Here is a 27,991-nt window from a genome sequence, read left to right as displayed (position 1 = left end):
ACTGGACCTTGGGCCTGTCACTTTCCCTCAGCCCGACCCACCTCACAGGAGCGTTGTGAGGGCCAAGCTGGGGAGAAGCTAGCCGCAAACTAGCGTGGGGCGGCGAAGAGCAGGAATAACGGAAACAGGCCAAGGAGCCGCGAGACTCCCGTTGCCGGTTTCCCTCGGCACGAGACGCCCGGTCGAGGAGGAGGGAAGGAAGGGGGGAACTCTATGGTCCACGCCGAGGCGCTCCCTGCCGCCTCCCGCTCTATGGTTCCCTCGCGTGGCCCGGAAGCGGATGCGTGACGGAGGAAGGGAAGAAGGAAGCGGCTCGCGCTTCCGGGTCCGAGCGGCTGGCTGCTGGAGGAGAGGCGCTGGAGCTGTGGGAGCCGCAGCGGCCCGGCGAGCGGCGCGGTCGCCCGTGGCCCACCATGTGAGGGAGGACCGCCGCCCCCCTCGTCGAGGCGCGCCCCCCTGGACAGGTGAGGCGCCCCCCTCCTGCTGCGGGCCTGGCTGGCTGGCTGGCGTGCCTGAGGGGAGGCCGGCGAGGTGTGGCAGCTGCCCCGGTCAGGGGGTGAGCGAGAGGGTGAGGCGCTCTCAGCCCTTGGGAGCCGAAGGGAGCCTCCATGTTCAGGCGCAGTCCTGAAGGCCGGGCCACTGCGTGCGTGCTGAGCGGAGGGGTGCCGTAGAAAGAGGCTTCTCGCCATCGGGAGCGGCTTCCAGAAGGCGGGAGGGCCCCTTCCTACGGCGCGCGCCACCCCTCAACGCGCACGCCGTGGCCCGGCCTTCAGGACTGCGCCTGAACATGGAGGCTCCCTTCAGCGCCCGGGGGCTGAGAGCATGGCCTTCAGCCGTGGGTGGGAGTAGAGCGGTAGCCCAGCGGGGCCCCGATGTTTGGAAGCGCTCTGCCGCTGGATATCCCAGGTTCCTCGCGGTGGGGCGCAGCTGCGGAGGGGCCTTCTCCATCCCGCCTTTTGAACTTGTGTGTGGGAAGGTGTAGTCTGGTTGGTTGTGAGAGAAGAGGCCGTTAGCCTTGGATGGTCTTCTTTCTGCCCCATCAGCCAGGAGAGGTAGACGGGTGGGGACGAGGGAGAGGGCCTTCTGTGTGGTGGCCCCCACTCTGTGGAACTCCCTCCCTAGGGAACTCCTCCATGCTCCCTCTTTAATGAGCTTCCGCCGCACATTAAAAACATGGTTGTTCAGGCAGGTATTTGGAGGTGGCTTAGGGTATTTTTAGAAATATGTTTTTACTGTAGAATTTTATTGTTTTAAATTGTTCTATTATACACTCTGTACATCACCCAGAGTGGCTGTGTGACCAGCCAGGTGGGCGATGAATAAATTTAATTAATAAATACATAAACCGTGCACGTTAGACGGGGTCCCCGTGTCTAGGGGTAGTGACCTCTGAACACTGTTGCTCAGTGATAGAGCACCTACTTTGCACACAGAACATCCCAGGTTCAGTCCTTGGCATCTCCTGTTAATGGGATGTGATGGGAATGGCAGCACTCTGCCCCAAACCCTGAGGATGTGATGGGAATGACATTTCTCTGCCCAAGACCCTGAGGAGCTGCTGGAGTTGAGAGCAGACTATATTGGGCTGAATGAAGAAAACAACCCTGGCTTTTACCAGATTAGACTAACATCACCTTGCAGGGATGGGGGAAGCAAAAGGGGAGGGTGTTCTCTGTTGTGTTCCCCCTTCTCAGTTTCCAGGGGCAGGGGGTTTAATTGAATATGGAGGGAAGGGGAATCTCTTAACTCTGAGAGTTAAAGACAGCTTCCCTGCTCAAAGGAGTCTTCCTCTGACTATCAAGTAGCTCTGGGAGGGAGCATGTAGCATGGGACAGTCATCTCCGTGGTGTCTTTCTGAATTTCTGTGAGTGGAAGGATCTTTCTGGACACAACTGAGAGAAGAATTATTAAATGGGGTCTCCATGTTCAGAGATAGTTTGCTGGAGGCAAATAGCAGTGGAGGGCCATCTCTGTCTTGTCTTGCTTTGCAGTTTCCTTGTGGGGTGTCCGTGACTGAGAAGCAAGGGGAGGACAAGCTATTAGTCCTGGTAATTAAATGGAATTAAAAGGGGCCCAGCAGTAGTTTGCTCAAGGGGCGGGGGGAGAGAAATAATAGGGGAGGGCTTTCTCCATTATTACCTACACTTGAATTTTCTAGGGGGAAATCTGGCTGGCAATAAGAGAGAGAATGAACTTCTGGTCCTGGTCATTAAATGGACCCTCCATGATCAGAGGCAGTCTTCCTCTGAATACCAGAGGCAGGCAACAGGGGAAGGCCATCACCATCCTGTTTGGCTTCTCAGTTGGTTTGACTTGCGAGCCAGCTGTTATTTGTAATCGCCACCACTCCCCTTCCCTGGAACCCCTGGCACACACAGCAGGCTTGGGAGAGAAGTGGGGTCTTCCCTCATTTCTGCAGAGGGAATTGAGAAGGTAAGAAGCAGCTGAAGTCTTTCTCCTGGTGCAGAAGGGACTGCTGGTGTTCCTTACCTTCTCGAAAGCTGTAGTAGAAATGAGACCTTCCAGGGTAAACATCTGAGGGTACTGGGTATCCTGTTCACCAATGGGCTGGGGACAGTTTCTGCTGGCAAATGGATTTGTGGATGCCTGCTGCTTCTCAGTTTCCCAGGGTCATCTGGCTGGCAAAAGCTGGAAACAAAGAAAGGAAACATCAAGAGACATGCAAGAATTAATTTATTAGAGCTCAGTGCATTTCAAGTCAAGAGATTTTCCCTCCAGGCAATGATACCAGCTTATGCACAGGCGCTGCTTAAATGGTGTCACATGCTGCTATTTTAGCAATGTATGGCTGTAAGAGCTGGACTATAAGGAAGCATAAGGAAGCATTGATGCTTTCGAATTGTGGTGCTGGAGAAGACTCTCTTACGAGTCCCCTGGACTGCAAGGAGGTCAAATCAGTCCATCCTAAAGGAAATCAACCCTGAGTGCTCATTGCAAGGACAGATACTGAAGCTGAAGCTCAAATATTTTGGCCACCTAATGCAAAGAGAAAATTCCCTGGAAAAGACCCTGATGCTGGGAAAGACTGAAGGCAAAAGGAGAAGGGGACGGCAGAGGATGAGATGGCTAGATAGCATCACCGATGCAATGAATATGAACTTGAGCAAGCTCCGGGAGAGAGTGGAGGACAGGAAGGCCTGGTGTGCTATGGTCCATGGGGTCACGAAGAGTCAGACATGACTGAACGACTGAACAACAACAATAAATGTTATCATATAGTGTGCAAGAGGACTTCAGTGAATCTTCTGAAAAAGCTGATTTCATTGCCTCTGCAAGCATCCAAAGCCCTAGTAAACTGATTCTTCCGCACATCCGAGGTTTCCTCCTTGAACTGCTGTACTGGTGCTTCTCTCTCTTCCTTTCCTGGGTCTTTGTTGGACTAGATGGACTTTTGGTCTGAGCCACCAGGGCTTCTCTTTCATATGAAGCTGCCCTACAAGATGGGGGTATTAGTAATAGTTAGGTTGCAATACTATACATCCTTTCCAGGGAGCAAGCCCCATAAAATTAAGTGGGATTTATTTCTGACTGATCATGCTTAGAATTGTGCCATTAGTGTTTGTATGTAGCAGATGTCAGGTGTTTTCAGTTAAATGGCTTTTAAACTTTACCGAAAGTGCCATTTTGCTGGCTTCAAACAGTAAAATACAATTAAAATGTATCTCATAAGACACTTTTAAAAAATCTTAGGAAGTGCCCTCTTAGATCAGCCCAAAGGTCCCCCATGTCCAGCCAGGGTGGCTGGGAATGATGGGAATGGTAGTCCAGCACATCTGGAGAGCACCGGTTTGAGGAAGGCTGCTCTATTCCACCATCCTGCTTCTTGTTGTGGCCAATCAGATACCTCTAGGAAGCCTGCAAGCAGGGCATAAAATCAGCCCTCATTTTTTCTCTGGTATTTAGAGATATACTGACTCTGAACATAGATTGGAGATAGCAAGGGTATTTCCCCTGGACTTGACCATGGCTTGCAAGACCAAGTCGCTTTCTCCGTCCAGAGAGAGGCACAGAGCTCCATGCCTCTTTCTGCACTGAGCAAAGAATGGGGGTGGACCCAATGATGAAGCGGGGTAGGATCCTGCTCCCTTGACGTCATCCAGCCCACTGACTTGGTCCAGGGTAGCAATCTGGGCCCCAGAACAAATAAGATTGTCTGCCCCTGCTGTATGATACTGACGTCATGGCTAATAGCCACTGATAGACCTCTCCTCTTCCATTCATTTGGCTAATTCCCATCTAAGCTAGTGGCCATTACTACATCTCATGGCTGTGAGCAATTAGGTTGAATTCTGTTATTAGCTGTGCTTCTAAAACCACCTTTTAATTTTCCAGGGATCTCTCACCCACCCCAGGGAAAGAAGAAAAAATTCTGCTTCTCTTTGAGTTATTCATTTTGTTTTATTATGCTGCTTTTTTCTCTTGGAGCTTTTAAAAAATGTTCTGCTGCCCTTTTTCTTTACGGGAAGCCTTTATAAGCACAGTCTCATGATCTCTAGCAAGTTGCTGTTGCCATAGTAACAGGAGTTTCTTCAACACAGCCAAGTACCTTTCTACCTCAGAGATGCCCTGACACACAAATGGCTTATGGGCTACCTGGGACACTAGAGTAGACAAGGCTTGCTCCACGCCCCTGTTATTTAAATTGTGTGTTCCTGAACATGTCTGCGATTTGGCAGTAAGGCTTAGTTGCAGCGTCAACACAAAACCATCCCTGCTATAGAGAGGCATACACTGATATCAGTGAGTAGAAAAATAGGCTGAATAGAAAAGAAATGGGAGACTAACACAGCAGTCCAAAGGGGATCGGTAGAGGAGATTCTGGAGCAGAGAAACCGCCACTTCCTAAGCTCTGTTGGCTTGTGCAAGGCAAAAGGTTTGTGTGTATGAGGGGGTGAATCTTCTGTCTCCCACCCACCTTAGGTTCAGCCTTTTAAAAAATTTCCCTCCCATTGACACTAATGGGAGGGGCAATAAGTACACCAGCTTCAGGGCTGGTATAGTTTGTCAGCTTTCAGGAAGTCTGGTGGAGTTATGAGGGGTCTCTGTTTTCTAACCCCACTGCTTGTTGAGCAGTGCAAGTGGTACAGTGACAGGGGCAGAGCTTTCCACTGCATCACTGGGAGACCTATGGCTGTGGACTGGGAAGTCCACAGCATCTAATGCCCTCTTTGGGAGCATAGGATTGCTCCCTGACAGTACAATCCTGTGCATGTCTACTCAGAGGGAAGTCTCACTAATTCCAGTGAGTCTTAACTCTCAGGTACCTGTGTATAGGATTGCACCCTAAAGCTTTCTAGTGGATGTTTAAGGTTGTTAAGTTGCTTGTTAACCTCCAGAAAAAAAGAAAAACAAATGCCCGCACACATACACACATACAAGAGCAGATATAAAGCAATTGTTATTCTATAGACTATAGACAGATGTTCTATTTCATAAGTAAAGCTCTCTGAGTGCTGAGCTTGGGCAGAAAGAAGTAAGATATAAATGATTATATAAAATTAGTCAATAAAATAAATATTTAAGGTGGTACAATAACTGCACTCGCCCCGGTCAGCAACTAGCTTTGTAGGAATGTGTGGGGCAAAAATCCAGCCCCAATACCATAGCTACCATTTTTCTCTATGCAGCTTTCTTGCTCTGGTTTGGCAACTGCAGGGGCCAACTCGGACTACTCAGGAGGGCCGCAGGGTCCCCAGTTTACAGATCCCAACCTCCGTTAGCTTTTGAGCTACTCTGTTTTTTGACTGTATGTTCTGTCAGTTGTAATGCACACTGATTTGTGTCCTGTTCTGACCAAAATGGTTGTAAAAACTGCCATAAATTTCTGTTGACTGTTGTTGTGGAAAAGCAATTTGCCAGGTTGGCTAAATCAGAAAAACAAAATTTGTTGTCATTATTTACTCCCAGTGCTTCATCCCAGTCTTCTGCCATCATTTAAAAGGCAAAATAGTTGTGTGTGTGTGTGTGTGTGTGTGCGCGCGCGCGCGTGTGTGTTTGCTTGCTCTGACTGCCTGTGGAGATTTTACCTTTTTGACAGGTGATTTTATCAGTGTTTCCTGTCTTCTCTCCAGCATGTGCTGTGTAATCAAACAGCAGTGGTGTTTCCTCTTGAGGTGAGAGCCAGTGTGGTGTCTGTGGATAGAGCAGGGACAAGTGATTGCAGGATAAATCCAGCCTCCAAAAGGCTTCCATCTGCCTGCCAACATAGGTTCTGCTCCTAAGATCCCTAGCTTCCCCTGCCCCCCCCCCCCAACCAGGTACATTATCTGTTTTAAAACTTTTCATTGTCCCCCTGAGCCTTTTTCTTTGCACTTTTTGATATATATGTATAGGTGGTGGTGAATGCTTGAAAAGTTCTTCTCAAAAGTGCTTGAACTTGATAGATCTCTATTTAAAATCAGAAGCACTGAATTAAAAAAAGGTGTGAAACAGGCTTTTTTTCCCCTAGTACATTCTGAGATGTGAACTTGAGGTGTCATTGCCAGCAACTGTCTTGCAGTTTCATGCTGCCAGCATCAGTGGTCTCACTTTAGGAGATGGCTCCATATTTCTGCTAGTTTCTATAGAAATAGAAACTTTGAAATATTGAAATATTTTCCCAGCCCTGGCTATGAGCGATTTCCTTAGAAAAAGGAAGGGCAGAAAGTAGATCTCCAGATACTTTGAACTTCAATTCCCAGCATTCCTGACCATTGGACATACCGGCAGGGACTTTCGGGATTTGAAATCCAGAACATCTGGAGATCTACCTTCTGCCTGCTCTTGCCCTGGATTCTTTTGAGCATTTGGTTGAGTAACTACTGCCATTGACCAAATCCCAATAGGAGGCTGCTCCCCTGTCTCCCAGGAAGAAAATCACAGCAAGTGGAAGAACAGCCTGACCTCATCCATCAGCCAGCCAGAGAAGGATAAACTGCAGGGAATTTGCTTTGCTCCTCCCTGCCAGGAAGAACACTTCCTGGCAGGGAAGATCTTTGTAATGAAGAACTTGTGCCCGCATTTGCATTTTTCCTTCTCCCTCCCAATCCTTTTTCTTTTAGTGTTGAGTCTTTTAGATGTAGGCCTAAGTAAGGGGACTGTCTTATTACTGATCTTGGGAAGTTGCTCTGGGAACCGCCTCTAGCTGAAGAGCAGCATGAAAATGTTTTAAGTAATAATACACAGATGCTCCTACTGAAGTTTAAACATCCTACCTGGGTGCATGTTTGTGTGGATCTTTGATGCTTGTTTATGTATTTATTTGGGTTTATAGCCCAGCCTATCCCAAGGGCTCAGAGCAGGTAATATATATAATGGGCCTCCTCAAGCCCCCTTCCAATCTTTGGCTGCTAAAATTCAATTGGGATGAAAGCCTCTTATGCCACTTCTGGAAAATGGGCACGCTTGGCCTTTGGCGAGCCCCAGAAAAGAACTCTTCCACGTTTGTGTCTCTCTTTCTGCACACCCTTACAGACCTGAGTTGATGCAGGGACGTCGTGCTTCCGAGAATGTAGAAGCAGAGGTGGTATCTTATGTATGTTAGGCATAGGAGTAGAGGTGCTCTCTTAAGTATGCTGGACCAAGAATGTTTAGAGTTTCATAGGATATCATCACCAGGACCTTGAATGGACCCTAAAAGGAAATAGGGAGCTTGTGTACATGCTAGAGCAATGGTGTAACCTGCTTCTCATGACCCAACCCTGTCAGAAAGTGGGCTGCAGCATTCTGTATCAGCTGAAGCTTCTAAACATATGGCACTTGAATCCAGCTGGAGCTAGAAAGAGGGCCATACCACACAACAGAAAAACTAGTGAAAGGGGGCAGAGCTAGTTAGTGCAAGAGAAAGATTTATTGAAAGATTTTAAGATTTCCCCAGCAGCAGGAGAGAGGATGCTGAACTGTTTCAATCTTGCTTTGTCCCAGCTTCAGTAAGAGGAGTCACACCTTCACTTTGTTGTCCCTTCTTTTATCAATCAAAAACACGCAAAAATATGCACCGCTGAAGAGTGAGGTGCAGTGGTGTCAGATATGAAAGTCTGCTTCAGGTTTGAAATAGCCAGTTGCCTGTGGCGGGTCACAATTGCCTTCAGGGGAACCAGGGGAACTTTTGAAAAATGGTGGTGTTGTTTATTTCATTTGTATACCACCCCACAGCCAAAGCTCTGTGGCCGGTTTGCAACAATAATAAAAACAGTCTAAAATGTTTAACACAGAAACATTAAAACAAAGTAAACAGCTAAAAGCAATTTAAAAAAAAAAAATGTTTTTCCTAATAGATCTGTTCAAAAACTGCAGACATAGCTGCCCCATCATATATCATTACATGCCTTGGAGGTACTGAAAAGATGACAGTATGGTAGAGGGAGTTGGTTCTTTTCAGGTTGCCGGTGTGCAAGAAAGGGTTAAAGTAGATATGCATCAGCAGGCAGGCTAGTAAGAGTGCCTGTGAGCTAATGCATTTCTGAGGATTTATTTGCAAAGCTGGGCCTCCTTTCATATTCTTGAAACCAGTCTTCTCTTCTCTTGCAGTTCACTGATGAAATGGAGCCAGGGACGAATTCTTTCAGAGTGGAGTTCCCAGACTTCTCTAACACCATCCTGCAGAAGCTGAACCAGCAGCGCCAGCAAGGGCAGCTGTGTGATGTTTCTATTGTTGTCCAGGGTCATCTCTTCCGAGCCCATAAAGCTGTTCTGGCAGCCAGCTCGCCTTACTTCTGTGACCAAGTGCTCTTGAAAAACAGTAGGCGGATCGTCCTGCCCGACGTCATGAACCCCAGAGTGTTTGAGAACATTCTCCTGTCAACGTACACTGGGCGGCTGGTGATGCCCGCTGCAGAGATTGTCAGCTACCTCACGGCGGCAAGCTTCCTTCAGATGTGGCATGTAGTAGACAAATGCACAGAGGTGTTGGAAGGGAATCCTTCTGTTCTTTGTCAAAAGCTGAACCGGACCAGCGACCACCAGTCTCCAAGCAGCAGCAGCTACAACGGCCTCGTGGAAAGTTTTGAGCTTGGGCCTGCAGGGCAGACAGACTTCCACAAAGTGCAGGAGCTGAGGGATGGGGAAAACGAAGAAGAAAGCTCAAAGGATGAGCTCTTGTCTCAGCTAACAGAGCATGAGTATCTTCCCAGCAACTCCTCAACGGAACATGATCGGCTGAGCACAGGGATGACCAGCCAGGATGGTGAGGAGGGAGTGAGCGATGGTGCTGAATATCAGTATACCAGGCCCCTCTACAGCAAGCCCAGCATTATGTCTCACAAGCGGTGGATCCATGTGAAAACAGAGAGGTTTGCGCAGGACTGTGAAGGGGTGGAGGTGCATGGCCCTTATGATGAGCATCAGGTATCCGAGTCAATGAATGCCATTCAGGCAGATCACTCTGTCCAGACGTCCATCCCAGAAGATCTTCGTGTCTCTGAGAAAAAGATGGAAACAGAGTTCAGTGAGCAAGCTAATGAAAGCAATTATGATGAGCAAGTAGACTTCTATGGCTCTTCCATGGAAGAATTCTCTGGGGAAAGGTCTGACAGTACTCTAAACCTTCAGAGACAGGATGCTGCTGGTTACGGAGAAAGCATCGATCTACCTTCAGGGATCAAGGAAGAAAATGCCCTTTCCGGGTTTTCTACAGCTGACAAGCTTTACCCTTGCCAATGTGGCAAAAGTTTTACACACAAGAGCCAGAGGGACCGCCATATGGGGATGCACCTTGGTCTCCGGCCTTATGGCTGTGGTGTGTGTGGTAAGAAATTCAAAATGAAACACCACCTAGTTGGTCACATGAAAATTCACACAGGCATCAAACCTTACGAGTGTAACATTTGTGGGAAAAGGTTTATGTGGAGGGACAGTTTTCATCGGCACGTGACTTCTTGTACGAAGTCGTATCAAGCCTGTAAGGTGGAGCAGAACACTACTGAGATGAACTGAAAAAAAGAGAGGGCAGGGAGAGAGAGAGTGAGCACAGAGCTCCTTAGCAGAGTAAGCAGAAGGAACATGTTGCACAGTGTGTCCCGGTACGTCTTGTTTTTGGATTCTGGATGGTGGTTTAAAATGAATTAGGTGGGGGAATCAGCAAATACAAACAGGACATTGATCTCCAAGCTGTTACTGGGGGCGCCTCTCACAAGATTGCAAATAAGGAAGCAAGTTAGAGTGGTGGTACATTAGTGTGATTATGATTATTGCTATTTATTCTTTTGTGTGTCGGGAGCACTTGGGGGTTCTGTTTGGAAGAACACGGAGCGACATTTTTGCTTTCAGTTCATCTTGGTAGTGTTCTGCTTGGATATTTAAGGTTGAGCGAGCATGTGTATAGATAGATCTACAACCTGAGTTCCTTAGGTGGCTACTTTCTTTCATGGTACTGCTGGGTGCAGCAGTACCTGTGCTTTAAATTAATAGAAACACAAGCAGTTACTTGTTTAGAACCAAAGGGTGATTAGATATCTAAATGTGAGTTGCTAGACAACTTTCAGGTGCCAACAGCTTTAACAAGGAGCTGCTTTTTTTATCAGTCAAACTGGGAGTTCCAGTGACGGGCTGTGTTTGTCCAGGCAGAGTACTTCTGCTTCATGCTTATTTTTAATATTTTGTAAAGCGCTTGGCTATTTTGTGACAGACACTTTAGAGACAGAATATAACCTCATCCCCCCACCCCACCCCCAGAATTGTGCCTCATGCAACAGCCAGTCAACAAGCCTTCCCTTTTGGCTGATGTGGTAGAGGGAGTATCGCGTTTGATCCCCAGTAGAGACAAGAACACTCTTCTCTGGCACCTGGGGCTCAAAGCAGACATTTGTTCAGTTTTAGTTCTCACCCATTTAGGAATTTGCACTTCAAGAACAGAATGCAATCTACTGATTTCCACTTCAGGGTTCGCAGTGTAAGCTTTTGGCCCTGACCTCCTCACTTAACTCAATTGGGAGCCATGAGTGGCTTAAACTGCAGAAGCTGAAGGAAGCTACTCAAGTGATTAAAAATCAAAATGGCTTTTGCCAGATGCTCCCCAACACGGCGCGGTGCGGATATCTCCAAACCTGAAGCAGCTTTCGGATTCCTCAGTATGACACTTACCCACTGCGGAGGATGAATTTTTAAACACTGGATTCTTTTTGCAACCAGAAGCTGTTACAGATTTTTAAAGAACTATAGTTCTTTTCCCTGCCCCCTTCTTTCCTCACCCCAACTACAGGGTTGAATGCACAAGATGAAGGCAACTTGGAATGGTTGGAGCATTTGTGCTGCTATTTGAGAGGGTGAAAAAATATCCCCCCATTTTTGCTGTGGACAGAGGCGGTGCAGATGGTATCAGCCATGTATGTTATCTGGCAAAGGCAACTTGATTTCCTTAACAGAAATAATTACCCAGTGCCATGGGGGGCTTATTAGTGCCAAGGCATGTCTGTCTTTTCTTGTTTTTTCCAAGCCTCAGCCTGTAAACTGTGAATAGAAATGGTGGACCTTGTATTTTAAACCTATGTGCATACACCAAGGAAAGCAAACATTTCTGGGGTTGTTACCCTCTTCCCGTAATTACCCAGTTTAAACACTGTCTGGCACAAATATGGGCTTGGTTGTTTGGTAAGGCGGCTATACTGCAACTTCCTGTTTAGTGCATTGCTTACAGGGTTTTAAAGTAAAAAAAGAAAAAGAAAATCAAAACTATTCTAAACTGACGCAGCTTACCAATCCTTCAGATCTCTCTTCCCACCACCCACCCCCTCCTTCCGTGGGTAATGGTTTAAATTATCTGCTTCTCTCATATGGCACCTTCTATTGCTGGCCAGGGACACATGCGAATAGATGGTCAACAGCAAGGGTCTGTTGTTCTCTCCGCTTATATGACCCAGCAGTACCCTAGGGTAGAAGCGACTGTCACTGACTTGAACCCTAGCAAACAAGCTAACTCAGCAGGGAAATACTTGCTAACACTGTAACCTGCTAAATGTATAGAAGCACTTTGTATTTAAAAGCAAAAATGAAAAAAGAACCCTTTATAAATGTTTTTTTAGAACTTTAAAAAAGAGCAAAATATATATTCCTTTTGTTTTGTTTTCTTATTCATGTTGTCTGTCTGATTTTTCTGGTTTTTTATTTTCAGTCCTGAAATTTTATAAAGAGTAAGAAGCTTTTTGTTTACATGAGCATGGGTACAGGGGTTTGTGTATGGAGAACTATGATCCTAAAAGTCAGCTTTTAGTTTGTGTCTTTAAAATTATTTGTTTTGTTTTTTAAATCCTTACTGCCTTAGAATGTCCAGGAAGCCTTGTTTTCCTCTTTTTTGTTTTACAAACTTCTATGGGCTCGGTTAGGAAAAAGGGGCTTGTGCATCTTACTGCTCTCAACTTTTCCCTCACTCTGGCCTCAAAAACTCTTCTTCTGTGCTGCCAGTCTAGCCATAGCAAAAGAAGAGAGGCTCAGCATGCCCAATTCTGACTGCCAGCTTTTCTGGTTTTGTGCCATTACCTGCTTCCTGATGTGCAGGATTTAAGCAGGTGAAGCATTTCCTGCAAACAGAGAAAAAGGGGTCTGGGTGGGGAAGCTTCACCAATTTGAATCTTGCATTTTGGACAACTGCAAGAGGCTCAGGTGCAAAGCCCTGGAATCCCTACCCCAAACTGCTATTCCTGTCATGGAAGACCATGGGCTCAATCCACTGGGAAGCTCTTCTGCGCAACAGGCCATTAAAACGAATGGGAAGCTTGTGCAAGAATAGTTTCCCTTTTATTTCAGTGTTGTGCAGGAAGATTTTTTGCTGGATTGTCTCCTTCTCTACCAGCTTGGTAGAGACAAGACACTTACAGTTCCATTGAATATAGTAACAGTTATTGAATAACTGACTACAGAGCTTTAAATTGTAAGATAGTAAGTGGTTTTGTAGAGGATGGGAAGATATGCAAGAAACTTTCAGTCTTAATTTCAGTATTAAGTAGTAACTTGATATCTATCTGGAAAAAAAACTCTCACTGTTAACTTGGACAATCCTGGACCTGTCAGGAAGGCAGCTGTGCACACAGACATAATTTCCCTCCTTGTCTTCCCTGCCAGCAGTTCCAAGCAGGCTTTGTGCATTGTTGACAGGTCCATAGAATCATGACCAATCTATTGGCTTTTGTGAGAAATTCTGCCAGGAATTGTTACTGGGAAAGGCTAGGCCTAAAGCAGGGGTAGAAAATTAGTGGCAGTCCAGGTGTCATTGGACTACAACCCTCATTATCCATGCACATTTGTGATGGGAATTGGAGCCAAGCAACATCTGGAGGGCCAAAAGTTCCCCACCCCTGGTCTAAAGTCTTGAATATGTACGCGCATCTCTTCCACTCATGGACCGGGGATTGTGTGTGTTGTGACAAGATAGCAATATATATTCCCACCATGCTATGCTAAGTTCCCTTTTTCAGCAAGGGAGCGCTAACACTGCCTTGGCAACAAATAAACGGTTTTACTAGTGTGCTTGTCATGCTGGGTACTTCATGGCGCAAACATGACTTAAAAAAATTAAATAATACACTTCATTTTGAAATTAAATAGAATGCCTTCATAACAAGGACAACATCCTTTTCTAAAACCTCTTTCCTTTCAAGAGAGGGAGAAACAGCCCTTGGGTGCACCTGCGGCAAGTCTCTGGATCCTGGTCGTTATCTTTCAAACAACTGCAACTAGGGTGATTCATTGTTTTCCTCCATTGCAGTCTGCTTTTGGTACTATATTCATGCTGATTTGTGAAGATAAAACTGCTGGGTTTGGGAACTCTATTCTTATTCCTAATCCTTAAAGGATTTTAGAGGTATTAACCACAGACCCATGAGTGCTTAACAGGTGATTTGTCAACACTTTGCTAACACAGCGTGCTTCACAAGTCAAAGAGTGTAGGTTTAATGTCAAGTCCACTCTTGGAATCCTTTGTTTTTAAAATGACAAATCCTGAATGTTTTAGGGCAGATGCTATTTCTAAATCTGAGAGTCTATTTTATTAAAATGTTTGTTTTTATCTAGGATAGTGGAATGTTAAAGCATTCTGTAAACATTCACATTTTTATTCGAGTAATTTAATTTAATATGTATAGTTAGAATCATAACTGTCTAGCTGTTGAAGCCCTGAGTGGGAAAAGCTGGAAAACTAATTGTATATTAACATTTGTGATGTGGTGACATTGTCATACTTCTCTTTTGCTTGAAGCCTGCACCCTAAGTCAGTTGCTGCTGCTTCTTTTTCCCCCCCTTCCACTTCTGGATTCCATTATATTTCTTAAATAAATGTAACTGTTTATGCGAGTGAGGTGAACCTTCCTTACTTCCACTACAAAAGTTTCCCTTATAAGCATTGTCACTTATATTATTACAATTCATATCCTGTTGATCTTCTGTGAGTTGTTCTGCCTATATTGCAACAGTTGGATAATTTGATATCTCTACAATACTGCTGTCCTAATAATGTACAGCATGGGTTTATGTGATATTACTGTTTCATTGTTTTCTTCTTATAGAAGAGTCAGTTGCTCTTTTGTATAACATGTTTTAATAAATATCTGTCTTTTTCTGGATTTATTCATTTATTTATCCACCCAAAAACACAATGCATTTGCTCTCTCTCTCGCGTGCGCGCGCGTGCACACACACACACGGGGGGGGGGGTGTCATGTAACATCTTAAGGATTAACAGTTTTATTCTGACATAAGCTTTTGTGGACTAGATCACACTGTATTTAATGCATGACGGAAGTCCACAAAGCTTATACCCCAATAAATGTTACACTTTGGCTAACAGAGAGCTTTGGCTATTGGGCTGTATAGAAGTTAATTACATACGTACGTACATACATATGAGAGAGCAATTGTATGGCCTCTAGACACTGTCTGCAAGGCCATAGGGTGCAGCGGATCTCCCCCTCCAAGGCTGGAGACCCTTTCTGACCTTGGAGGAGGAGATCCAACTATGGATCACCTCCCACTCCAAAGCCCTACTGGCTGCTGTGGAAAATTCTGGTGGCTCCCTCTCCTGAATTTGGGACTCCAATCTTGGGAAGAGAGGAAGTGGGTGTGTTGGGGAGGGGAGAGGCCATGGATCCAACAGCCTATCGGCCCCCTGTTCCCACCCCCCTGTTCCCACCCCCCTGTTCCCACCCCTGGCAGAGAGCCAGTTAGATAGGCTCAGAGGCCCGTCCAATGAAAAATGCTCTAATGCAGGACAGAGGCAAAAATAGCCTCCATCATACCTCCTGCCATGTTGGCAAGAGTCCAGAAGGGCATAGGATAGATGGAGGCCTCCATCCTTTGGGCATCTAACCCATAGGACTGTGCCTAAAGAGACATGGCTCTCTGTTATGCATTTAATTAGAAGTGACCATCTTTACCTGCCAGATGTACCAAAATAGGTGGGAATTCCCAGCTACTAGAAGTCCTTTTCTTTTTTCCACCCACCAACTAGTCTGGTAGGAGAGAATAAGGTGAGCTGAAAGAAAACCAAGACAAACTTGTTTGTGTTAATTGAAAATATGTTGCTTCCCATTGCAAAAAGCCTTACACAAATACATTATTCCTTAATATAACGGGTGGACGGGGACCAAAATTGGTATAAACTATAATGAGCACAATAATACAAATAAAAATAATATACAATACAATACAAAAAGTGTTCATCTACAGTACACAAATCTCCCCCCTCCCCCCAGCCTAGAATAAATACCCCCCCAAAGTAGCCCACAACAAAAGACCTATAGCTAATGTCCAAATGCCTGGGAAAATATGTACATATTCACTAGGTGCTAAAAAGATGACCGTGTTGGTGCCAGGCAAGCTTCCTTGGACAGAGTCTTCCATAAATGCAGAGCTATTGCAGGAAAGCCCCATTCCTGAACTTCTTTTGAAAAGGGCAGACAGAGAAGGGCTCCTGAAGCTGACCTTGGGGACCAAGTAGGCTTTATAGGTTAAGACCAGCACTTTGAATTTTGTCTGGAAACAAATTGGCAACCAGTGCAGGCGAGCCGGGGTTGGGCGTATATGTTCACATCGCCTAGTGCCAGCCAACACCCTGGCTGCTAAATTCTGCACTAGCTGCAATTTTTGAACCATGCGCAAAGGCAGCCCAGCCTACCATGCATTGTAGTAATCTAACCTAGAGGTTACCAGAGCGTAGACCACTGAGGTTAGGCTATCCCCATCCAGAAAGGGTTGCAGCTAGGCTCCCAGCCGAAGCTGATAGAAGGCACTCCACACCACAAGCCACCAATAATGAGTAGCTCCAAGCTCTGCACCTTCAAGGAGTGTGTAACCCTGTCTATAGCCAGGAACTTCCCCCATCTGGACAAAAGAACCACCCACCAGCAGAGCATCACTCTTGTCTGCACTGAGCCTATATTGTTATTAGCATCCACTTCTTGCCTGGTTCTGAGAGATTATACCTTTTTGGTGTTTGCTGCTAAATTCACCTGCAGATACGCAGGACATATTAATGGTTACGGCAGTGCACCCATGTATATCTGTGAAGTCTGTCCATGCCTATGTTCTGCCTCTCGTGTCTGCAATGGTATGGAGGGGTAGGCAATCTTATGCTCTCCAGATGTTTTGGCCTACGATTCCCATAGCCTCTGACCAATGGCCGTGCTGACTGGAGTTTACGGGAGTTGTACAACTAGAGTGCAATGGGGACAAGTTCTGAAAAGGCTGCTGCAATTGAGCAAATACCTACAATTCTCCTTAAGAATAAGAAGAAAAGCCCTGCTGGATCAGACCAAGGGTCCATCTAGTCCAACATTCTGTTTACACAGTGGCCAACCAGCTGTCTACAGGAGACCCACAAGCAGGACTTGAGTGCATCAGCACCCTCCTGCCCATGTTCCCCAGCAACTGGTGTACATAGGCATACTGCCTCTGACACTGGAGGTAACATATAGCTATCAGAACTAATAGCCATTGACAGCCTTCTCCTGCAGGAATTTGTTGAAGTCCTTCCTTTTATCCATCCTGAATCTCCTACCAATCAGCTTCATGGGATGACCCCATTGGGTTCTAGTATTATGAGAGAGGAAGAAAAATGTCTCCCTAGCCACATTCTCCACACTGTGCTTCAGTTTGTACACCTCTATCATGTCTTCCGTTACTCGCCTTTCTTCCAGGCTAAAAAAATCCCAGTTGTTTTATGCTTCCCTCATAGGGGAGATGCTCCTTGATCATTTTAGTTGCCCTTTTCTGCACAAACAAAATACTGAACAAAATTCAACCCAGTGAGACTTCTGAGTAAATATGCATAGGGTTGTGCTGCATGTTAGTCACACATTGATTTCGATGGGACACGTTAGTGGTGTGCATGTGGGGGAAGGGGAAGTAGAATAGCAGAAAGCAAGGACATAGCTGTAAGAGGAGGAGAAGTGAAGGGAGGCAAGCAGTAGATGAGGTTTTGTAGCAACGTGGTAAAGAAGCTGAAAGAGTGCCATTTCTCATATGAACCTGCCCACCTATGGAGATCATTTGCAGAGGTCCTCCTGTATCTCCCCAAATCCCCAGGAATACACAGTTGGTCTAGGGAGAGTGCCCTCTCTGTGGTGGCACCTCAGCATCGGAACTCTCTCTGGAGGGAGGCTTGCCTCAACTGCTCTTCGACAGCCTTATATAAGTTGGTGGGGGGAAAAAAAACCTTTTTAGGAAGGTGTTTGAGATGTAAGTGGCAGTTTTTTCTTGAATTGGCTTTAACTGTTTCTGGATTTTGAATATGTTTATTGCTGTTTTATTATGTTACTTCCCATTGCTGCTGTAGTGTTAGATTGCAAGTGAAAGCTGCCTTGACTCTTTTTAAAGGAAAAATTGTATATATTTCTGACATGCCCAAGAATAATGTGCTAAGGGCGCAATCCTATGTACGCTGGCTGGGGAATGCTGGGAGTTGTAGGACTTTTTTCTGTCTAAATTACGCATAGGATTCCGCCTTAAGGATGCAATCCTATGGCCACTAGCCAGCGGCTAGACGGCCATAGGATAGGTCGGTTCCTGGGAGCCTGGGGACCTCAGAGCCTGGGAACCGACCTTGGAGCCCGCACTCCAAGGTCAGTTCCCTGAGAATCGACCTCCACCCCCTCCCACGCTGCTTCATGGGCAGCACGGATTGTCCCCGTGCTCCGTGCTTGTAAGAAGAGCGCGGAGCAGCGAAAACAGGGCGTTCCTGGGGGTGGGGCAGGAGGAAGTGCCATTCCGACGCTTCCTATGCGCTCCGACTCCCTACAGTTGTCTAGCCGCGAATGCAAGGCGGCTGAAGCACGGAGGGAACGATCCCCTCCATGCTGCTCCTGCCCTGCATTGGATAGGCGGTTGCCTCTGCGTTCGGAGGTGGCCACCTATCCAGATAGGATTGCGCCCTCCATGTGTGATACCCTTGTTGTGAATAACGTGAAGACCAGCCCTAAGAAAGGATACCAAGTTCCACTACTTCATGCTCAAATTAGCACATGGAAAATACAAAGGATTTCAGAATCCAGTCTTTTATTATCAGAGTGTGAGCGACAAGTAACTTAACCCTGTAATCACAACAGATGGAATTTAATCTCCCCTCTTCACCAGAATATCTAATGCAGACATTTATTTTGAAAACACTAGAAAAATACATCCAGTCTCAACATGTTTGCCCTCCATGCAGCTGTCGCAACTGACATTTGTTGCTTGGGACCTGAGAGAATGTTTGCTTTCCAAACAGGGCAGACACACTTCAACTTAAATCAGGTATTTTTGCTAAAATCCACAACAAAGTCAATACTCGTGCGTAAGAACCTCCTCATTCTCGCTTTTCCAAGTTTCCTCAGAGGTGGAAAATATTAACAGCAGCAAATGTTAGGTATTTTATCCGTAATCTGCTGTTGTGTGTTAATAGTCATGAAGTCCAGTATACTTAGATCAAACCTGTAGAATAAACTAACATTGACAGCTGTGTAAGTCATGCAAATCAACACCTTTAGTATGTCATGTTTTGTCTCATTGCACTGATCTAGAAGTTGATACAACCAAATCCTGAAGAAAAGTTTCAGATTACACTGTTAACTGAAGTACATTCATGGTAGAATTTGGGAGGCATCCATTGCTCGGTCTAATTCTGAGCAAATCATCACATATACTAACAGCAACCTCAATGCCCTATCCCATAGTCTTCCAGTTTCAAGTGTGTGTACCTGAAGGTGGGTGTTTTGGACGGAATAGGGATTCTCTTGGTGTACAGCCCATCCCGCTGCTCAATAAATACATATGGTGGCTCCAGTCCTTGGAGGGGCAATCTCAAAAGGTGGTGCTGGGTGATTCCTGTTCGATGCCATCGTCGTTAGCCTGTGGAGTCCATCAGAGTTCCATCTTATCCCCCATGTTATTTAACATATACATGAAACCACTGGGAGAGATTGTCTGGAGTTCGGTGCCACCAGTATGCTGATGACACCCAATGCTATCTCTTCTTTCCATCTAAATCCAAAGAAGCTGTTCTAGTTCTAAATTGGTACCTGATGTTGGTAATGGACTGGATAAGAGTAAACAAATTGAAGATTAATCCAGACAAGACAGAAGTGCTTTTGATCTCTCGAAAATCTGGCAGATCAGGGAATACGAATTCAACCTGGACTGGATGGGGTTGCACTCCCCCTGAAGATTGAGAGCATCTCTACACCGGCCTAAAATCCTGCATTTAGAATAGGGCTTTCTGCTTCCATTTTAAATGCAGGATCACAACAGACTCTCTTTACACGTGCTTCCTTCCTCCTCCCTTCCCCGCCCCCTTATCTGAGTCTTCCATACATTTCATTGATTTAGCTCCTCTTCTTGCTGCTTTTCTTTTTTCACAGAGGGAATGCAAGCGGAACACAAGCAGGGTAATTTGAAACCTCATTATCTCCAATCTATTTAAAAATGGAATAAAGGTCATTTAGGATGCCCTGGAGGTTAACAACGTCATCTAAAGGGCCCACAAACTTCCATGAGTAACCAATCTCAACAGCAGGATAAAAGCTCCGTGTGAAGGAGCCCTCACACTCACAGTTTAGTTGTAATCTTGGACTTGGCTCTGAACCTGGATACCCAGATTTCAGCGGTGGCCAGAGGCTGGTGGCCAGCTGAGGCTAGTGCACCAACTGCACCCATTCCTAGAGATGTCTGATCTGGCCACAGTCATGCATGCCTTAGTGACATCCTGTTTGGTCTACTGTAATGTGCTGTAAGTGGGGCTGCCTTCAAAAACTGCTCAGAAATTTCAGCTGGTCCAGAATGCTGCGGCCAGACCGTTGACTGGGGACGGTTACAGGGAGCACGTCTCTTCCTTGTTACAGCAGCTTCACTGGCTACCAGACTGTTTCCAGGACTAATCAAAGTGCTGGTTATGATCTATAAAGCCCTATACAGCTTGGGACCAGGCTGTCTGAAAGACCACATTCTCCCATACGAGCCTGCTTGATTCTTAACATCTTCTGGAGAGGCCCTTCTTTTGAGACCGTCAGAGGCACTTTTGGTGGCCACTCAAGACAGGGCCTTTTCGGTGGCCACTCCCATGGCTGTGGAACTCCCTCCCAAGGGAGGCTAGGTTCATTCCCTCTGTGCTGTCCTTCTGCCAGCAGGCAAAAATCATTTTATTCAAGAAGGCCTTTGGCCTGTAAGTGGATCTGTTGGTTGGGTGCTGCTTTTATTCTTTAATTCTGTAATTGTTATATTTTAATTGTATTTTAATGTATTGTTTTAATGAGTTTTAATTGTACCTGTAAGCCACCTTGAGTGCCATTTTTTGGTAGAAAGGCAAGGTACAAATCAAATAAATAAATGAATAAATAAATAAATAATTCTGCAAGCGCTGCTCCTGATGTAGCCAAAATGGCACCACACACACACACAAGAGATAGATATCAGCAAGCATGGGGAAACACCAAGGTTTGCAGAAGAACAAAAGACTTGGGGGGGGGGGACCTAATAGGGGAGGGAACAGTCCAAAATAGATAACTGAGGACTGAAAATGCTTAGTCGTTACAGAATTCTTAGTGGTCATAGAAATCCAGGTGGGAATGGAATGGAATAGAACAGCCTTCCTGATTCCCTCCAGATGTGTTGGGCTACAACTTCCAGCATCCCCAGCCAGCTGCTGGCTGGGAGTACTGGGAGTTATAGTCCAACACATCTGGAGGGCACCAGGTTGGAGAAGACTGGAATAGGGTATCCTGGAAGAGGGCTGACTGAAGGGAACACTAAAGAGGAGCTCTCTACATGGTGTGATTTTGTTTCGGGACCCACCTATAGAAAGCTATTTTTGCTGGTGTATTGTAGTTGCTGGATGGAGTGTGAGAAGCTGCCTTGGCCATGAATGCTCTCAATTGAAGTCCTATACAAGTCCACTCAGAAGTAAACCCCAAGTAAGTCAGCATAGGATTGCAGCCTTAGTGACCTTACACATACCATTATTGTCTCAGCCTCAGCTGTCCATTTACAGTATACAGTTGATGATACTGGCCTACCGTGCAAGGCTGTTGTAAAGATTGCTGATACAATGTGTATGAAGCACTCTGAACACTCAAAAGAGAAATATAAATAGTATTATTACATAGCATGTTATTACTGGTTAAATATGGCTATACATGCTTCTTAAATCACAGAAGCTTCCCAGTAATATAATGACTATAAATATGAGGCCTCAGTAAAACCTCATATCCTTGTAATTGACCTTCCTGACCTTTGCTAAGTTGATTTCATAGGATATGTTTAGAAATGCCAATTTTCTTGTTGTTATAACTTTAACTACATGATTAATTCTAAATAGTGTGAAATCTTTGCTTTACACTCCATAATAATGAGGATTGTTAGTGATACACTTAAGACGCTTGATACTGTACAGAAAAGTTGTGACAATTATTTATGTACAGTTCACATTTTCTAAACCAGAGGAATTTCTGGACCATGATAAGATATATTTTAACCCTACATGCCTGTTTTAATAGGAAATCAGAATATTTTATTTCCCATCTTATTCCAAAAGATAATAAAGAATCCACATCACAGAGGCTCACAATGTAAACACCCGCAGAACTGCTCATTTTTAAGTACACACCAAGCCAGAATGAGTCATGATCTTAATAACCCCCATTTCCCCAGAGAAACTAAAAAGTCATGAAGAGTTTATGATTATAAGAATCTGATGCTCAGCTGAATCAGTTCATAAACTTTGGACTCCAAAAGTGGAAACCATTTCAATTAGCCTATTTTTGCAGATGAGAAGACTGACACAGATTAGAAATCTTAAATGTGCAACACATGCTGAACAAAGCCACACCCCAGATAAAGGTTCAAGCTACGACGGGGCAGGGTGGGGGGTGAGTATTGCTGACTGTGATGCATCTTGTCTGCAGTGTGTATGAAATAAACTGAACTGATCGTAGAGGATGATCACATGAAAATCAGAAGAATCATAATGAAGATCAGAAGAAAAGCGGCTGTGTTCTCTTTAGCCCTGGCAGGCTGATTTAAGTTGATTATAGGACATCCCAATATTAGAAGCCACGTTTTTACAGTTCTCCTTCTCTCTCCTGTTCATGGTTCTAGGTCATGCATCTTAGAGCATCCATCTCAGGTTCTAATACATACATAAAAGGTGAGTTGGGTTGGACTCGATGTTCTTGTAGGTCCCTTCCAACCCTACTATTCTATGATTCTGTTCTATGAGTTCACACATGCAGTAGGTATCAGACAATTACACTGGTCACACCCTTGCTGTGCTGTTCTGGAGGTAGGTGTCATCTGAGCAAGCCATCACCTCTACGTGTTTTGTTGTTGTTTAACGTATTATGCAACACAATCAGTACACATTTTCAATTATATTAGTTACGCAACAAAAACACCCAACATAGCACCACATATAGACATCTAAGAATGGTTTGAGTTATTTTTTTAACATGAGAATATGCTGATACCTGCGGTAGGAGCAATGTGGATGAGCCACGTGGTGGTACTAATTCACACAGACGGTGCCTCCTTAGGAGCGCACATGGTCAGCAGTGGCTCCATAGATTTAACAATGTACTTCCATGAGGGTCACGCATGTCTCAGCTACCAAGGCATTGGTGAAGTTTGGGGTTGGACCTCTTTTTTTACTTTAAATATGTCTTATCCTTTTCTACTACAAATTTGTGTGTATTCCCAATGTGTTTAGCATCAGGGCAGCAGAAGCAAACTCCATTTTATTCCTGCAGTCTTGATGGTGCAATGTGTAAGGAATGCCCCTGTTGCCTTCGGAAATCCTCAAGTAGCCAGAATCAACACGCAGACAAAAGGGCTCTTTTCCAAGGCTTTATTTCCATTCAACCTAATGACGCTTACAGATGCTAATTGCCTGAGACTAAGTGGAAAACTCAAAGGAGCAGCCTACCAGGGGATTCTAGCGTTAGGAACATCAGTTGGTCTCCATTTGGAGAAAAGCACGGCAAGTCTCTGAACTTAAGAAGTAGGAGGGGAGAGTCCCCCCCCCCATCCCGTGGGGCCTCGGGGAGCAGCTGTTGTCGTCGCACCAGTCGGACTGAGCGCCTCTTCTCGGCACCCGCAACCTCCTGCTTGTCTCTGCGCCTGCGCCTCGCGTCTAGAAGCTCAAGTTGTCCCTCCTTCTCCATGCCAGGGTCACTGTCGCTCCCAGGAATGTGAGCAGGGAGGGGGTCTCCCTCTAGCTGCGCCTCTGAAAAGCGAGCGGATTCCTCTCCCACGTATTGTATCTCTTCCTCAGAATCAGAGCTGCTTTGGGACTCTATGGGCTCAGATCCAACCCTGACACAATGATTTAAGTGAGTTTAAGCAGTTGCAATGCATGGAGTAGCAGTGGAGTGAGAGGAGAGAGAACGACCAACTTTAGACCAACGCTAAAGTGAGTGGAAAATCAGCGGCAGCGCTCAAAATCACGTAGTCAGCCTCCACAGATATAGGTGGCTCTCCTCTTCAGAAAGTCGCCCTCCATGAGTAGAGGGCGACAGATGTAGGGTGAGGAGTGGTGATAGTGTTCCCCGTCCTCACGTTTAGAGGAGGGTGATCAGGACAGTGAGAGATCTGGAAACCAAGTCCTGTGAGGAATGGTTGAAAGAGCTGGGCATATTTAGCCTTGAGAAGAGAATATTAAGCGGATGTATAACTGATAGCTGACTTTTAACTATCTGAACAGATGTTGTGCAGAAGATGGAGCAGACGTATTCTGTTGCTCCAGATGGCAGGACATGAACGAATGGCTGGAGACTGCAAGGAAATAGATTTTGCTTAACATTAAGAGAAACCTCCTAGCAGCAAGAGCTGTTTAACAGAGGAACAGTCTGCCTCAGGAGGTGATGGGCTCTGCATCGCTAGAGATATTTAAGCAGAGGCTGGGCGGCCATCTGTCAGAGATGCTGTAGTTGCATCCTGCATTGTAGACCCTGAATTTAGCAGGAGGTTAACTAGGGGGCATCCCTACACCAGCCTAAAAACCTGCATTTAGAATGGCTTAAGCTCATTATCTGAGATCTATTTAAAAACGGAACAAAGGGCATTTAGTGCAGGAGACGCCCTGGAGGGTCACAGTGTCATGTAAAGAGCCCACAAACTTCTGTGAAGAAGCAATCTTGATCACAGGATAAAGGCTTCGTGTGAAGAAAGCCAATATGACCTCCAAGTTACCTTGCAACTCTATTATTCTATGATATGGTTATAAACGATAAACTTAAGTTTGACCTGAGTACTTTAGATGAATAATATTTTATACTAATATTTTGCATTCTTATATAAAAATAATGAATATGGAATAATGTTATAACTGGGTTAATTATTTTTGGCTTTTAAAATAATGTTTTATTAAAAAGTTCAACTAACATAAGAGCAACATTAAACATGTAACAAATTCTGTTTTGCGCTATGGATAAAATATGAGGCTTTAGAAGCGATGTGAAAATGAATGAATGAAAATAAAAAGTAAAAAAATATGGTGCAATCAAGGTGTGAAGCCAGGGTCTTGTTTTAGAATGGCACACCTGGGCATGTGCCCTGGATCTTTTTGAGCTGTGCCCTGGATCTTTTGAGATGCCGCAAAGGTATCACCTGCATCAATACTAGCCTGCCTCTTCCCTCTGAGCTCAACAGCCTTGCAGTGACTAAGAGACATTAGGACTCACTCCCTTGGCAGACCAATAGTGGGTGCAGTATGAAGGCAGAAGCCTTTTAAGCTATAGGGCATACTGCCACCTTTCCTTCCACAGTCTGGTCATTTGCCCTGTTTTCTCCCTACACTTCTACTCTTATATGCCCACTGCTGGGAGCTTGCTTCCAATAAACGTTTGAAGAGGGAGAAAGAGTTCCCTATGGAACACTGGTATTTTGTGCAGCATCTGATTTTATTACTGCCAACTGGAACTTTTGGATTCTATAGAAGCTCAGTGGATTCAGCACAGCAAAGGATTTAATTAGCTTCCATAAACCAGTTCTCCCCTCCCTCCCCGCCCACTTCAACCTGCATTCAACTTCTCCCATATAGTTGCAGGCAGCCGAATATACCCAAAAGGGGGTTATGCCTATTCAACATCATGTTCCAGGAAGAGCTGGGCAGGCTGCGTGCAGAGTGTCTCCTCCCACTGCCATAGGGACATAGGAAGCTGCATTATACTGAGTCAGGCCCTTGGTGCATCTAGCCCGGTATTGTTGGCCGTGATTGACAGCAGCTCTCCAATGTTCCAAGCAGGAGTTCTACCTGCCCTACCTGGAAATGCCAGCGGTTGAACCTGGGACCTTCCGCATGCAAACCAGTACTCTACTAAGAGGCTATGGCCCCTCCACCATGGGGCTTTCAAATAAGTTTTACCATTAAAGCAGGGGGTGCCCTCAGCAGCTTCACCTCATAAAGTTAATTTAGGTATTTACAACCCCCCCACACACACCAGCCCTCCCCAATTCCTCTAAAGTGTTACCCCTCTGAAAAAGCTACTTGGCTTGGGGAATTCTCTCTCTCCCCTCTCTCCATTTCCAATCACCAGTCTTCTTTTCATCTTCGTTCCTCACTTATCCTATCCAAATCTTTCTTTCTCTTCTTTATTCCATCCAGAGCAAGTCTTGGAATTCTCAAGAGTGGGTGAATGATGGGTAAGAGACATTCTGAACTGTATTTGAATTTATACCAACAGGCAAGAGGATTTATTTTTTCTCCTTCTCCTCATCCAGCTCTTTGGGAAAAGTGGATTCATATGATTACAGAGGAAAGCATCTCGGGATATTTTGTTTGTCCGTTGCCATTATCCTGCAATGGAATGACAAGCTTTAATAAACACAAGAGTTAATGGCGGGGCAAAGGGTATACGATGCTATACCTACTCTGGTAGGTATAGAATCGTATTACTTATACGATGCTATACCTACTCTGGTAGGTATAGAATCGTATTACTTATACGATGCTATACCTACTCAGAAGTAAGTCCCATTATGTTCCATGGTGCTTACTCACAGAAAAGTGTATGCAGAGCTGCAGCTCAAGTTATATCTTGCACTCCGATCCTCTGCATGTTTACTCAGAAAGAAGTCCTGCGTTGTGAGCATAATATTGCAGGTTTAATGAACTGCCCACCCCATCCCAGTCCACTGAGCTGGCTACCCTTTCTACTCAATCCTGTGCATGTTTTGTCATTTGCGTTTTGTCATGAGTCTACCTTCAGTGGTGAGGGGAGGCACTTTGTACATGCTCAGAGACACTTGCTTCATCACTTAGCCCTAGTATTAAAAAGACTCATAGGATCATAGAATAGTAGGGTTGGGGGGGGGCCTACAAGGCCATCGAGTCCAACCCCCAACTCCTGGACTGAATTGCGATGAAATCTTGGCTCAAATTAAGTTATGGGGAGGACGAGACAAGGAGAGTTTGCACATAACAAGGAGAGGTAGCATCTGTTTGATGAAGCGTTGCTGGAGGATGGAAAACAAAGAGAGATTGTTGTTGGAGGGAAACAGAATGTATGTGATCTGGTTGTAGTTTTCTTGTAACAGGAGCGGTCGGTACGTATTCTCCAAAACGGGGATGCCGAGGCTTCAGTCTGCGTGGGATATATTCCATCGCTATTAAATGTGTTGTCGTTCAGTCGTGTCCGACTCTTCGTGACCCCATGGACCACAGCACGCCAGGCCTTCCTGTCCTGCGCTCTCTCCCGGAAGATGCTCAAGTCCATATTCATTGCATCGGTGATGCTATCCAGCCATCTCATCCTCTGCCGTCCCCTTCTCCTTTTGCCTTCAGTCTTTCCCAGCATCAGGGTCTTTTCCAGAGAGTTTTCTCTTCGCATTAGGTGGCCAAAATATTGGAGCTTCAGCTTCAGGATCTGTCCTTCCAATGAGCAGTCAGGGTTGATTTCCTTTAGGATGGACTGATTGTGGGGAAGGGTAAACTGCAATTGCTCAGTGGTGAGAGAACAGCATTCTGCATATGCTCAGAGGCACTCTTTATTTCACTTAAGTTTTGCTAACGTTCATGAAATGTAAATAAAGTCTAGCAATTCTAAATTTGCATGCATACACGCATATATTCAGACGCACACACGCTGGCTGGGGTACGCCTGGAGCTGTAGGCCATTTTTCCTGTCTTAACATGCATGGGATTGCACTTTCAGTCATACTGTGAGTCGATCCATTGAAATCGATGGGATAAGTCATACTACGTCTGGATCCAGCCCCAGAATAAATACGCCATGTCTGCCGTGGCGGCTTTATTTTAATACCGCTTGGTGATAACTGTTCTTAATTACGACTGGTGTTATTTTATTGTAGTTATTAGCTGAGAAAGACGAGCACTTCCTCCCCCTCAGCCCTGTTTCCCGCCCTTTTCTCCCCCTCAGCCCTGTTTCCCGCCCTTTTCTCCCCCTCAGCCCTGTTTCCCGCCCTTTTCTCCCCCTCAGCCCTGTTTCCCGCCCTTTTCTCCCCCTCAGCCCTGTTTCCCGCCCTTTTCTCCCCCTCAGCCCTGTTTCCCGCCCTTTTCTCCCCCTCAGCCCTGTTTCCCGCCCTT

The 27,991-nt window shown here is 45.5% G+C and overlaps 1 protein-coding gene across 3 annotated transcripts; it reads left to right on the top strand.

Annotated features, from left to right (window-relative positions):
* The first annotated feature begins 245 nt into the window (after window positions 1-245).
* ZBTB43 (zinc finger and BTB domain containing 43) lies at window positions 246-16,766 on the top strand. Of its 3 annotated transcripts, XM_084821284.1 has the most exons (3): window positions 246-464; window positions 1,992-2,048; window positions 2,622-16,766. In XM_084821284.1, the coding sequence occupies exon 3, from the start codon at window positions 8,542-8,544 to the stop codon at window positions 9,931-9,933; it is 1,392 nt and encodes a 463-aa protein (XP_084677410.1). In that variant the 5' UTR covers window positions 246-464; window positions 1,992-2,048; window positions 2,622-8,541; the 3' UTR covers window positions 9,934-16,766. The 3 variants fall into 3 exon arrangements, with proteins under 3 accessions (XP_084677410.1, XP_084677409.1, XP_084677408.1); XM_084821283.1 differs by lacking the exon at window positions 1,992-2,048 and having other exon boundaries at window positions 8,530-16,766; XM_084821282.1 differs by having other exon boundaries at window positions 1,992-16,766.
* The last annotated feature ends 11,225 nt before the right edge of the window (window positions 16,767-27,991 follow it).

The sequence above is a fragment of the Heloderma suspectum genome, chromosome 14 (genome assembly GCF_057233095.1).
Source record: "Heloderma suspectum isolate Gila_16-S chromosome 14, 16-S_ref, whole genome shotgun sequence".
NCBI lineage: Eukaryota > Metazoa > Chordata > Lepidosauria > Squamata > Helodermatidae > Heloderma > Heloderma suspectum.
This window is presented reverse-complemented; position numbering and strand designations above follow the sequence as displayed.

Coding starts and splice junctions, on each gene's coding strand:
- ZBTB43 (XM_084821283.1), top strand. CDS start 8,542: ATGGAGCCAGGGACGAATTCTTTCAGAGTGGAGTTCCCAGACTTCTCT.